Source organism: Sus scrofa, chromosome 13, assembly GCF_054392235.1.
Source record: "Sus scrofa isolate SSC_HxYL_T2T_F1_AM1 chromosome 13, Sscrofa_HxYL_maternal_Yorkshire_Landrace_v2.0, whole genome shotgun sequence".
Classification (NCBI taxonomy): Eukaryota; Metazoa; Chordata; class Mammalia; order Artiodactyla; family Suidae; genus Sus; species Sus scrofa.
The window spans coordinates 194588448-194601385 of NC_139395.1; the positions used below are offsets into that span (position 1 = coordinate 194588448).

Below are 12938 nucleotides of genomic sequence, written 5' to 3' on the forward strand. Positions count from 1 at the left end.
ACCACATTGTCAAGTGTAAATGTAGTTACTAGTTTGTAATCATTCATTGCTATATAGTATTTCACTGAATGAACATACATAACATACACATAAAGAAAAAGTCCCTGATGTATAGGAAATAATAATAGTATCATGGATTTCAAGTAAGGAAGGGGGTCAGGGCATCTAAAATATTATCTGAAATGTCTAGTAGGTGCTCTCTGGCCAAAACTGTCAATAGTCAGACATTTTAGGAAAATAATTGAAAGCCTTTAAGAAAAGCATCTCCATCTGTTCTCATAACAAAGTGAGAAAATGAGTAGAGAGAATGGTAACCTAAATATATCAGGAAAATTAAGCATGGGGGAAATTGTGATCAAGTCAATAGAACTGTCAATAGCATGAACAGGATGAAGTATATATTTTTTTTATTTTAATAAAATCTCAGTTTTTTAGGAGGATATGGCAGTTCTTGAAAACTGAAGGAGGAAAGCTAAAGGCAAAGAGTGACATTTGACACCACAGGAAATCACTAGCTCCAAGAAATGTTGCTTGTGGGAAATATAATCATTATATAATTATAGTCTTATCATGCTTCCTCCACTACTCTTTCCCTATGTTCTCCTCTTCCCCAGTGTCTATGTCTCCTTTTCAATTTCAAATAATTAAGGAATAAATCCCACATTTTTACCATTGGTGTCAGTATGGATGACATCCACAAAATTTGCATCAGTGTAATCTAATCTGCCATTTGATGGTTTTCCAGAGAATTGTGGTCCAGCAGGGTCAAGGCCTGAAATTCAAGAATGAAATTATCTATTAATCAAGTTGTATCACAGGGTTCATTAGATCATATGTTTGCATTATTACATTATAAACATAGCAAGCCTATATAGTTTTAGCTTAAACCTGTCCAAAAATAAACCTCAGGATTAATAAAACTAAATGAATAGCAAGTATCATCTTTATTTGAATTTTTTTTTACCAGTCTTCAGAGTTTACCAACAATGTAGTGTTAAGCCACACAACAGATGCCTCAGTAAAATATTGTGGGATTTTTTTAGCATTTTTATAAAGTACTTAGGAATATACTGGTTGCAACTTTACATTTAATTAAAAATATAATTACTACTACTCCCGAGGGGATAAAATAATAAATACCATCCCGGTCCTGTCTTGAACCTCATGCTGTACTAGCTCATCCTGGATCTATCTGTGGGTCTAAAATGATTTTAAGCGTTAGATGCAATTTGAGCTGTGGAATAAAACATATTTATTATTAGCTCATCATTCCTTCCTCACAAAAGTTTCCCACATACACAAGAAAAGAAAAATATATTAAAATTTTCATAAAGTATGGATATTATGTCTAGCGTTATTGAAAATTCTAAATAAAAAACTCTAGGCTCATGACCTCCTGAAGAGTGTAAAAAGGTGCAGAAGAGATGAAATGTAATGCCTTGAGAACATCAATGCAATGGGTAAACAAGCATCCTAAAGAGGTTTTTTTCTTTTGTCTTTTTAGGGCTGCACCCACGGCATGTGGAAGTTCCCAGGCTAGGGGTCGAATCAGAGCTGTAGCTGCTGGCCAACGCCACAGCCACAACAACGCTGAATACAAGACATCACACCACAGCTCATAGCAACACCAGATCCTTAACCCACTAAGCAAGGCCAGGGATGGAACCCACGTCCTCATGAATACTAGTCAGGTTTGTTACCACTGAGGCACAGTGGGAACTCCTTAAAGAGATATTTTAAAAGATAAAATGTAATATTGCTCATCTCAGGACCTTCTGTTATCCCTCATTAATTTGGCCCACATGACTGAATGAGGCAGAAACTCCTCTTTCCCTATAAATTTCTCTGATGTAGAACTACCAAATTTGCTGGCTTTTTAAACCCTGATAATTACTTGGCATGTGGAGCCATTGGAACTAGACTAATATGTGAGTAAATACACTTTAAAATAAGGTAGGATTACCACTAGATCAAACTGAGCTAGTGTGGTGCTTGAAAGAGAATGGGCTTTGGATTCTAGAGCTTTGTATAAATCCTGCCTTAGCTGTTACTAACTTATTGATTTTCCTGCATTCATTTCGGAACCTCAGTTTTCACATCTGTATAATGGGGATGAAGTTAAAACTAATCAAAGTAGGTAAGGTATACGTAAGATTTGTAAGGATCCTAAATATCTAAACAAGTGATGCACCTCTCCCCTCCCCCTTTGTTTAACTAAAGACTCTAGTGCTAACATTTGAAGTTATTATAAATCTTCAGTGGGAATAGATCTCAATAATTCTTAAAAAGATAAATTAACTGGGGAGGGCTACTATCCTCCTAGTTTAAAATCACTACCATTCCTAGAGAGAAGCCTGAAAATCCATGTTAGCATTATTTGGTTACTAAGCTTTCTGGAAGCAGTAACCGTGGTAAGGAAATATAAGAGGAATCAGGTCCAGAACATGGATACCAACTCCTGATTCTCTCTTCTAGTGTTCAAGTAAAATTTTTATAAAATGATTAAAATAAATCAAAATTTGTAAAAGTACATGGTAGTAAGTTATATTCTTAGTTAATACATGAAAAAAAAATTACATTTAATTGGCCAAACTTTCTTCTGGATTGTTATAATAATATGTCCTTAAAATTCACATGAGGCTGCAGAAATTAATCATTCCCCTCCCATTTATATATTTATATATATAAAACTTCAGTTAAGAACTAAACAAGACTTTAGAGTCTAACTAAAACAAAAACACTGTTTAATATTGTCAAAAATATTTTACCTGTTATTCTTCCAACTTGACCTTGAAATATCTTTCCAACAAATCCACTAATATGAGCTCCTAAGCTCACACCTATGAAATGAAAACTATCAAGAGATGCTCCATGTTTCTGCAATTCAAAATGCAGTGTTATAATTTTCGTTTCAGAAAATCACAAATTATGTCTTGTTGAATCAATATTCTAAAATTCATTATTTTTTTCTGATTTAATCTATTCCTGGAACACAGGGAATGGGATTTTTTTTTTTTTCTCCTTTAAGGGCCACACTCACAGTACATGGAAGTTCCAGCCTAGGGGTCGAATTGGAGCTACAGCTGCTTGCCTATGCCACAGCCACAGCAACACTGGATCTGAGCCACGTCTGTGATCTACACCATAGCTCAGGGCAACACCAGATCCTTAACCCACTGAGAGAGGCAAGGGATAGAACTCATGTCCTCATGAACATCAGTTGGGTTCATTACCACAAAGCCACGAGGAGAACTCCCAAGAATGCGATTTTATAATTTCAAAACAACTATATCTTTGTTCAACTTTTCCCATAAAAATATCTGGCTTTTCTTTACACATTTTAATACCATTAAAGTTTTACTTAAATATTAAAAAAACTTTTATCATTTTTAACTAAAATAGCATGTGCAAAATAATAATGAATAAAGCATTTCATAATAATAATATTTAAACATATATAGGCACTTTGTGCTATCTACCTTGATGAGTGCTTTAGAAACCTCTTAGTTAACATTCACAATAGTGTTATGACATATCTTTTTATTCTATTGCCTGAAACTTTCCCTGGCACCTATTAAATGCTTATTAAATATGGTTTGATAATGAGTTGCCCAAAACCAAAGCCATATACACTTATTACTATATGGGAAAAAGATGGTCTTCAGGTCAAGATCTGTTTAACTCCAAAATATAAACTAATTGAACTCCCTGTTTTATCTGTAGACTGTGTCAAAAACTTTAGGAAGACTGAACAGTGTGAATAATTATCTTTTTTTTTTTTTTTTTTTTGTCTTTCTGCCATTTCTTGGGCCGCTCCCGCGGCACATGTAGGTTCCCAGGCTAGGGGTCGAATCGGAGCTGTAGCCGCCAGCCTATGCCTGAGCCACAGCAACGCGGGATCCGAGCCACGTCTGCAGCCTACACCACAGCTCACAGCAACGCCGGGTCCTTAACCCACTGAGCAAGGGCAGGGACGGAACCCGCAACCTCATGGTTCCTAGTCGGATTCGTCAACCACTGCGCCACGACGGGAACTCCTGAATAGTTATCTTTATGTCAGAGATGATAAAATGAGATTCACAGATTTTAAGTGATTCCCCCAGATCACTTAAAGCTGGAGAGTGATGAGGTCTGATCTTCCAAGGCCAAGTTCTGAACACATCTTAGAATCCCAGGCTAGGGAGGAAGGTTTGTGGCATTGAGACCTTGAATGAGGGAGAATTTCTTCTACCACACTCTCAGGAAGCAGCTCATGGTTCAGTCTACAGAGTGACATATTTGATGGCTTATAGAAAGATAGGAAGTGGAGTTCTTGTTTTGGCTCAGTGGTAACAAACCCAACTAGTATCCATGAGGATGTGGGTTCGATCCCTGGCCCCACTCAGTAGGTTAAAGGATCTAGCATTGCCATGAGCTGTGGTGTAGGCTGGCAGGTGCAGCTCCAGTTCAACCCCTGGGAAATTCCACATGCTGTGAGTGTGGCCCTAAAAAAAAAAAAAAAAAAAAAAAAAATAGGAAACATTTATTCTAATGATTCTAATGAGAAACTAGATTCAGGTTTTCCAGACACAGGCTGATAATTTTCTTCAAATTTTTCAGACCAATGCCCAGAACCCCAAGGGAGTGTTGCTCTCTACTTTAGTGCTACTGAATTTTTCATCCCTTCTCTTTAATGTGAAGCCTCTGCAAGTAAAAACACTGTTAGAAATTTATAGAATACTACACATTTATTCTACTTAACATTCATATGTTCCACAATGTGAGGTACATATTTATTAGAGAGAATACCACTGCTAAAAGGAAAAATCAATTTATAGACTATCAGTAAGAACAGGTGAATCGATTTCCTCTCTGTTACTGCTAAGCCATGAGGGGAACTCCCGAGAATGAGATCCCCTTCAATCTCCACAGAGGGAGGTTTGATCTTGTCCAAATTTGGGGATATAAAATAAATAATTATGGCTGACTTTATTCCATGATTATTATATGCCAAACACTCGTCAAGAATTAATTTTATTTAATATTTAAATATTACTATAAATTTTTGTTATTCTAAATGTAAAGACAAGTAAAGGAGGCAGAAAGGTTAAGCCATTGCTTCAAGTCACACAGATAAGAGATGGATTGGTCTTAGAAGCCCTCCATTCTGACTTCTAACCGCTATGTGCAACTGCTTCTTGGATCTGTGATGCTTGCTCAATTTCATCAGAGGCTGGGAAGTTCAACACAACACAACTCAAAGGCAGATTTCAAGCTCAAGAATGTCCCCATTATTAGACCCCACCCTTTTCACTCTCCATTGCCCATCACCACCACCTCTCTTTAGAACAGACGTGGGTCTCCATATGTATCAACTTAGTAACCAAAGATCATTCAAACTACAAATGACCTACAACTGGCCTGAATTTATTTCACCCATCTCAACCAACCCTGGACCTAAATGGAAAGGAGACCTGCCTCCAAGGTGGGCAAAAGTATGCTACTTTTCAAGCTGTTTTTCCCCTCAGTTTTATCAATGCACACTTGACTAATTATAAATATATTAGACATACCTTTGAAAAGATTTCTCTGAAATTTAACGACTATAGTTTATCCCCTCTGTGCACATGGAATCACTAGCTTATCCTGAAGTCAGTATAGGTAAAGTTAAAACAAAAAACAGAAATCTTAAATGATTTTAAGATAAAACACAGTAACTGGGTCTTTAAGATAATTTTTTAAAAAATAGGTCATGTCTTGGTATGGATTTATCCACTTACACAAAGAAAAGATGGTCGATATGTTAACATATCAATGCAGTAATTCTTAATGCTTATGGGAAAACAGTATTTATTTTATGATATTACATACTGTATATCATATAACATATATAACATAAAATATCAGACTTACCAAAAGATTCTGAATATACCTACTTAAACTCACAGCAACTTTTCTGGTATTTTTTACTGCTCTACTGTAAAGAAAAGTTGTAGCACCTCGGTTCCAGTCTACTATAATTATATTCATATCTTGGTTCAACAAAATCCTTACAAAGTTCCGAAGCCATGATGGAGTAGAGCCCATTGGTCTGTATCCATGAATAAGCCAGACTGTTTTCTTGCTTGTGTTGAAATTAGCACTAAGTGAGTTATCCTGCTCAAACAGGGGCTCAGCACAGCTCGGGTTTTTCCTTGTATACAATATCAGAAATATCTCCATTTGCGGGTTAAACAGATCTCTGAAGGAATCCTTTACGCTTAGCTGAGAGAATTCAAGGCATGGTCCTTTATTCTCTGAAATTAAAAAAAAAAAAAAAAAGTCAGTTATGCTGAGTACTAGGATAGTATTTGATTTGATTCTTGTTGTTGCAAAAAATTATTGAACTTGGAGGATGAGTAAGACTGTATTTATTATCACATTAGCATAATTTATTTAGCAAGCACAATGTTTAAAGTAATCCTCTGACTGCTTAAATATGCTTAGTTTTTTTAGCGATGCCCACAGAATAGGAAAGTTCATGGGCCAGGGATTGAACCTGTGTCACAAAGTCAGATCCTTAATCCACTGAGCCACCAGAGAATTCCTTAAAAAGATTTTTGAGGTATATATACTTGAAATCTATGATGAAGTATAGAAATCAATGTGGTTGGTTAAAAAATAAGAATTAATTTTTATCTGTACAAAATAGCAATGGTTTGACTAAAATCGTTAATATCGTTAATAAACTCATATATATATACATACACCAATAAAAGTCCATAAAATTATGAACCTTAAGAAAATTTTGCAGAATACTTAGATATGGATAATAAGCACTATAAAATACATATTTTACCTGACTAATGATCAAACATAAATCAAAACAAAAATAAATAATTTTCTTCCTGTCAAATTAAAAGATAAAAATCCTTTTAACACATATATGCATAATGGTAAATACAACAAATATTCATCTATGTCGATACTGAGAGCATAATTTGATATATCCTTTTGAAATTTTACATATATGTGTGTGACTACTACACATAGTTTTAAAAATATTTACTCTTTCTGCTTTTCTTTCTAGGATTTGTATTAATGAAATAAACAATTTGTATTAAATGTAAAGATATTAATCTTTATTAGTAAATACTTATTCATGCATTAAAGGTTTATACATGATCACACAAAAACTTAAAATACCTTAATTATCATCAAATTTCATCAATGTGTGAATCTTGTCTTTCTATCTATCTACCTACATATATCTATCCATCCATTCATTCTAGAAGGAAGTAGGGCATAAAATGAAATAACAAAGCCAAAACAACAGCAAGAATCATTACTAGGCAGTGAAACATGGCTGCTTTTTATTTTCTCTTCAAGATTTCAAGAATTATAATTTTTTTTCAAAAGAGGAATATAATTTCAGAGCATATGCTTATACTGCTTCTGGAAATTTAACTTGATAATAAGATTTGGGAAAACAATTTGTCAACATTTATCATGAATTCACAAAAGTATTAGTAAAGTTTATGCCAGTAATTACACTTCTAGGAATTTAGCCCAAGAAAATAGTCCAAAAAACATGTAAAAATGAACTAATATACATTACTTTAATACTGGAGAAATAGAAGGGATTTAAATGCCCCCAAATAATGACATGTTTAAGTAAAATACATGTATATGTATTTCACAGGTTTATGTTTTAGCATACAAATATATATTAAAACAACATATATATAGTATATATTTGGTAAATCCATAATATATGCATTAGTTACAATTATTCTAACCCTAACCCTAACCCTAAATATATATGTAATATTGTTATAATTATTTAGAAGAGGAGAAAGGCAGTAAAGAAGAAGCAAGACTGGTATTCAATTCCCAGGTTAACAGCTGAAAGATACTTGGACAGAAGGAAAACTTTGTTACTTCATTTGTCCTAAGTACTAGGGAATGGGGAAGTGGAGAGGAGGGGAAATTAAATCTCAGTGCAGTATCAGTACTTACTACATTGTACCAATTGTGTAGGGAATTGTGTATATCCACCTTCCTATGAGTTAGAACTCTGAGAAGTCCAAATGCAACTGATTCATACAAATTGCTGTCCACTCCAAACTAAGGTATATCTTACCTGGCCCTGAAATAAACAATAGACTCCCTGTGATAAAATAAGGGAAATAAACCACCTAAAACAATCAATCAACAGCAAAATCTGTTGTCTATTACCAGATGTAAAAATAATTGCAAAAAAACTCTTTAGCACCCTCATTGGAATGCAAGAAAAATGACATTTCAAAAACAAGAGGCCATTAGAGGAAATTCGTTGAGGTAAAAAGCAATAGGATAAAGTTAAAAATGGAATAACAAGCTATTCCAATTCAGGAAAAGTAAAAATGCAACTGCAGAATAAAAATTCACATTATAGATGCTAAAACATGGAAACTCACTTTATAGTAAGAAATGAAGGAAGAAAGAGATTGAAATTATGACGGTGAATAGAGATATAGGACAGGAAATAATGATTCAGATTAAAAATCACTGATGTTCCCCTGGCAGTTGGAAGAGGAACTGGGGAGGGATAGGACAACAGTTAGAACAGTTAAGGAAATACCTGCATACCAGGGTATGCAAACTGAAAAAGGCTCACCCAGATCCAGATAAAATAAGTTAATCAGACTCACCAAAAAAACCTTCCAGAACCTGGTTTGGTTTTCAGTAAAAGAGAAAAATATTCTAAAAATATCAAGGCAGAAATTTCAGATTACAAATAGAACAATGAAGTTAGGATGGCTGCATTTTTATCTTCCGAAACAATACATCAGACAGATAAATGTGTAGCAAATGAAGATTTTAAGTGCAAAAGTTTGTGACCTAAAATTTTTATATTCTCCTAAAGTACACCACTCATAACTAAGTACAGTTCCTGACATCGTCATTGTTAAATAAGTGAGAATTTTATTGATGACTTGATCCATAGAAAGTCACAGTATAAAAAGATCTAAAGTGAGCATAGAAACAAATTGGACACCAATATAAGTGTAAATATTATAAAAGTAAGACATAAATCAATATCAGAAGTTATTCTTGTTCAAATATTTAATAAGAATATTTAAATATGAGTATAAACCAATATACTATTAAGATGGAAATGTAGATTAAAAGAAGGATAGAAAAAAGTAAGTTTTGTGTCAAAATTCCTTAACTGGGGGATTCAAAAGATGTCAATTTTTAAAAATTGAATAAATAGATAAGTATGGGCTTTAAGAGATTATTGAAACTTTAACTGTTAACCACTACACTATGTAAAACAGTACACATAACTTTCTACACACTAAAAAATATAAAAGTAGAGCAAACAGTGTATAAAACAAAAGATATAAAGAAAATGAAAAAGTCAATATACAAAGTAGAAAGCCTAAAATGATAAAATTATATGAGAAAAAACAAAAACAGTTACATAGTTGTATAAAGTCTGCTTATTAAAAAAATTCAGCTTTCATTTAAAAAAAGAAATTTAGCTATAAAATAGTTAAAAGTAGTACATTGGAAATTTTAAATAAATGGAGATATAGGTATATTCTATACAGATAAAATGAAAGGAAACTAGGTCGATATACTAGATTGCAATGGTGCCTCTGAGTGAGAGCCCTTTCCTGAATCCATGCCATCTGCCTTGTAACTCTGAGGTATTCTCCCCTAAAAGGGGAATGATTTGCCCCACTTTGTGATATGGGCACAAATATTACAGCTTGACCTGGAAAATAGGACCTTGGTAGATGCAATGCAAGCAGATGCTGAACTGGGCTTGCACTTTATGGCTGGGCCTTCCACACTTCTGCAATCACCATGAGAATATCCCAGATAGGGCCTGCTAGAAAAGGAAAGACAGGTGTAAAAGCCAAGTTGTGTTAATCTCCCCACTGACTGACAGCCAGTCAACGGCCAAATGTGCCTATTTACCCAACAAAGACCAGTGCCTAACCAATTCCCACCTAACTCAATAAATGTGATGAATAACTGCATTATATCAATTGCTACTGAGGATCTGAGTTTTTAGCTTTGTTTTATTTAGCTTTATTGTGGCATCATAATCAGTTTTGTTGGCAATATTAATATCAGGTAAAAAAACCAACAAAACATCATATGACACAAAAAAATTAAACTAATGTACTGTGAAACTCTTAAAGAATATCAAGCTGACTCAACTCTGGTACATTTTAGAAAGAGAAAGAAAAATAAAATTTTAGGCATAAAAAAACTTATGAGAATCCTCAATAAAATTATCAGCAGGATCCTCAGCAGAAACTTTGGAGGCCAGATGGCAGTAAGAGAATATAGTTAGAGTGGTTAAAGAGGAAAAGCTTTAACCTAGAATTTTATGTCTGGCAGAATTGTTCCTCAGAAATGAGAGCAAAATTAAGACATCCTGACAAGCAAAAGCTGAAGTTCATTCATTCATTATCACTATCACTGCTCTATATAAAGTACTAATGGAAGCCCTACAAGTTGAAATGAAAAATATAAAGTTTTCTGCTGAAGACAAATGATGAACAAATGTAAAAATCAGTATTATTGAAATTTGGGGAGTTCCTGTTGTGGCTTAGCAGGTTATGCACCCAACTAGTATCCATGAGCATGTGGGTTCAATCCCTGGCCTTGCTAACTGGGTTAAGGATCCAGCATTGCTGTGAGCTGTGGTGTAAGTCACAGATATGGATGGGAACCTACATTGCTGTGGTGTAGGCCTGCAGCTACAGGTCCAATTCAACCCCTAGCCTGGGAACTTCCATATGCCGCAGGTGCAGCCCTAAAATGCAAAAAAATAAAAAGTTTGTGTGTGTGTGTGTATAGTCGGGGGAGGAGGAGGGCGTGGGATGCACTGGGCGTTTGGGGTTAGTAGATGCAAACTATTACATTTGGAGTGGATTAAATTTGGAGTGGATAAGCAATGAGATCCTGCTGTATAGCACAGCAGACTATATCTAGTCACTTATGATGGGACATAAGAACGTATATATATATATATATATGTATGACTGGGTCACTTTGCTATACAGCAGAAATTGACAGAACAATGTAAATAAACTATAATAGAAAAAATAAATATCTAAATATCTTTTTCTTTCTGCTGATAATATTTGTTATTTTTAAATTGACTGAAGTCTAAAGCATTTTTCCTCATACTCTATCACAAATGATTGCATATAGTTGCTTGTGCTATACAGCAGGACCTCATTGCTTAACCATTCTAAGTATAATGGTTTGCATCTACTAACCCCAAACTCCCAGGGTTTTTACTTTTTTTTTTTTTCGGCTTTTTTTTTCTTGGGCCGCTCCCGCGGCATATGGAGGTTCCCAGGCTAGGGGTCGAATTGGAGCTGGAGCTGGAGCTGCTGGCCTATGCCAGAGCCACAGCAACGCGGGATCCGAGCCGCGTCTGCAACCTACACCACAGCTCACAGCAATGCCGGATCGTTAACCCATTGAGCAAGGGCAGGGACCGAACCCGCAACCTCATGGTTCCTAGTCGGATTCGTTAACCACTGCGCCACGACGGGAACTCCCGTTTTTACATTTTAAATGGATGTAAAAAAAAATACTCTGTGACGTGAAAATTACAATAACTCCAAATTTTGGTGTCCACTACCAAATTTTAGTTAGACACACAGCCACACATTGCTTTACAAACTGGCTCTGACTATTTTAGTGCTGTGATAGCAGAGCTGAAGGGACACAACAGAGACTTGAAGCCCTCAAAGCCTAAAATATTGACTATCAGGCCCTTCACAGAAATGTTTGCTGACAATTGCTATAATAATAATGGTAAAAACCACACTAACATTAAAGCAGTTACTGGGAATCAGAAAATGTACTCAGAACATCTATGCAATTTGAAAATGTACGCAGAATATCTATACAATGAATATACATGCATATAGATATATACTTGAATGATTATGGGTACTAACTATATTAAACAGATGATTATGAAGAACATTTGTGTGTGTTGTGTGTGTTTGGTAAATTATGTATTCTGTATTTTATTTTACTTTCCAGATGATTAATAACTAGAAAATATTTTACAAGGTGATATAAATAGAAAACAAATACAAACATTCAAGAAAAAGAATAATTTAAGAGAAATTAGTTCAGTATTTTTAAACCATGATTTAGTAAACATCTTATTTCAATTTCATTTGTTTAACACTTTTGAGGAAAATTTTACATTGACTGCGTATAGCACTGGGAACTATATCTAGTCATTTATGATGGAGCATGATAATGTGAGAAAAAGAATATATATATGTATGTGTGACTGGGTCACCTTGCTATATAGTAGAAAACTGAGAGAACACTGTAAACCAGCTATGATGGAAAAAATAAAAATCATTTTAAAAAAGCAAGACAAAAAACGTAAACATATTCTACAGCTTTCTATTTTTGTGTGTGTCCTATTATGCTCTCCATTCCCATTTGAGCCTATTTAAAAGTTTTGGGAGTTCCTGTTGTGGCTCATGGCTAACAAATCTGGCAAGTATTCATGAGGACACAGGTTCAATCCCTGGCCTTGCTCAGTGGGTTAAGAATCCATTGTTGCCTTGAGCTGTGGTATAGGTCACAGATGTGGCTTGGATCCCACGTTGCTGTGGCTGTGGCTGGCATTCGATCCCCAGCCTGGGAACTTCCATATGCCCTGGGTGAGACCCTAAAAAGAAAAAAAAAAAAGTTTTGAATCCATCCGTGTAATCCCAGTTTTTCAAAGAATTTTTCCTTTTTCAAAAGCAGATGTAATTATAATGAGTCTCATGTTGAGGAGTGCGAGATCTGCCCTCCAAAAGGTGTACTTCAGAACCTGTAGTGGAGAAAGTAAGGGCATATATACTTTGAATAAGACACACTTGTGTGAAATAAATTACTGAAATTTCAACAAAATATCCCAGGCAGGTAGGAATTTGTGCAAAATGAGA

General features: G+C 34.8%; 1 protein-coding gene across 7 annotated transcripts in view; it reads right to left on the reverse strand.

Annotated features, from left to right (window-relative positions):
• The window catches only part of LIPI (lipase I), a 54402-nt gene that overhangs the window by 32389 nt on the left and 9075 nt on the right, over positions 1-12938 (reverse strand). For 6 of the 7 annotated variants that reach the window (XM_084991716.1, XM_084991713.1, XM_084991714.1 and 3 more), the window contains exons 2-4: positions 5893-6275; positions 2769-2877; positions 671-772 (exon numbers count right to left, since the gene is read on the reverse strand). In XM_084991716.1, coding sequence (XP_084847842.1) covers positions 671-772; positions 2769-2877; positions 5893-6201 — 520 coding nt within the window. In that variant the 5' untranslated portion in view covers positions 6202-6275. Of the gene's footprint in view, positions 1-670; positions 773-2768; positions 2878-5892; positions 6276-9738; positions 9842-12938 lie in introns of those variants that run through there. The other variant, XM_084991715.1, reaches the window with a different exon arrangement.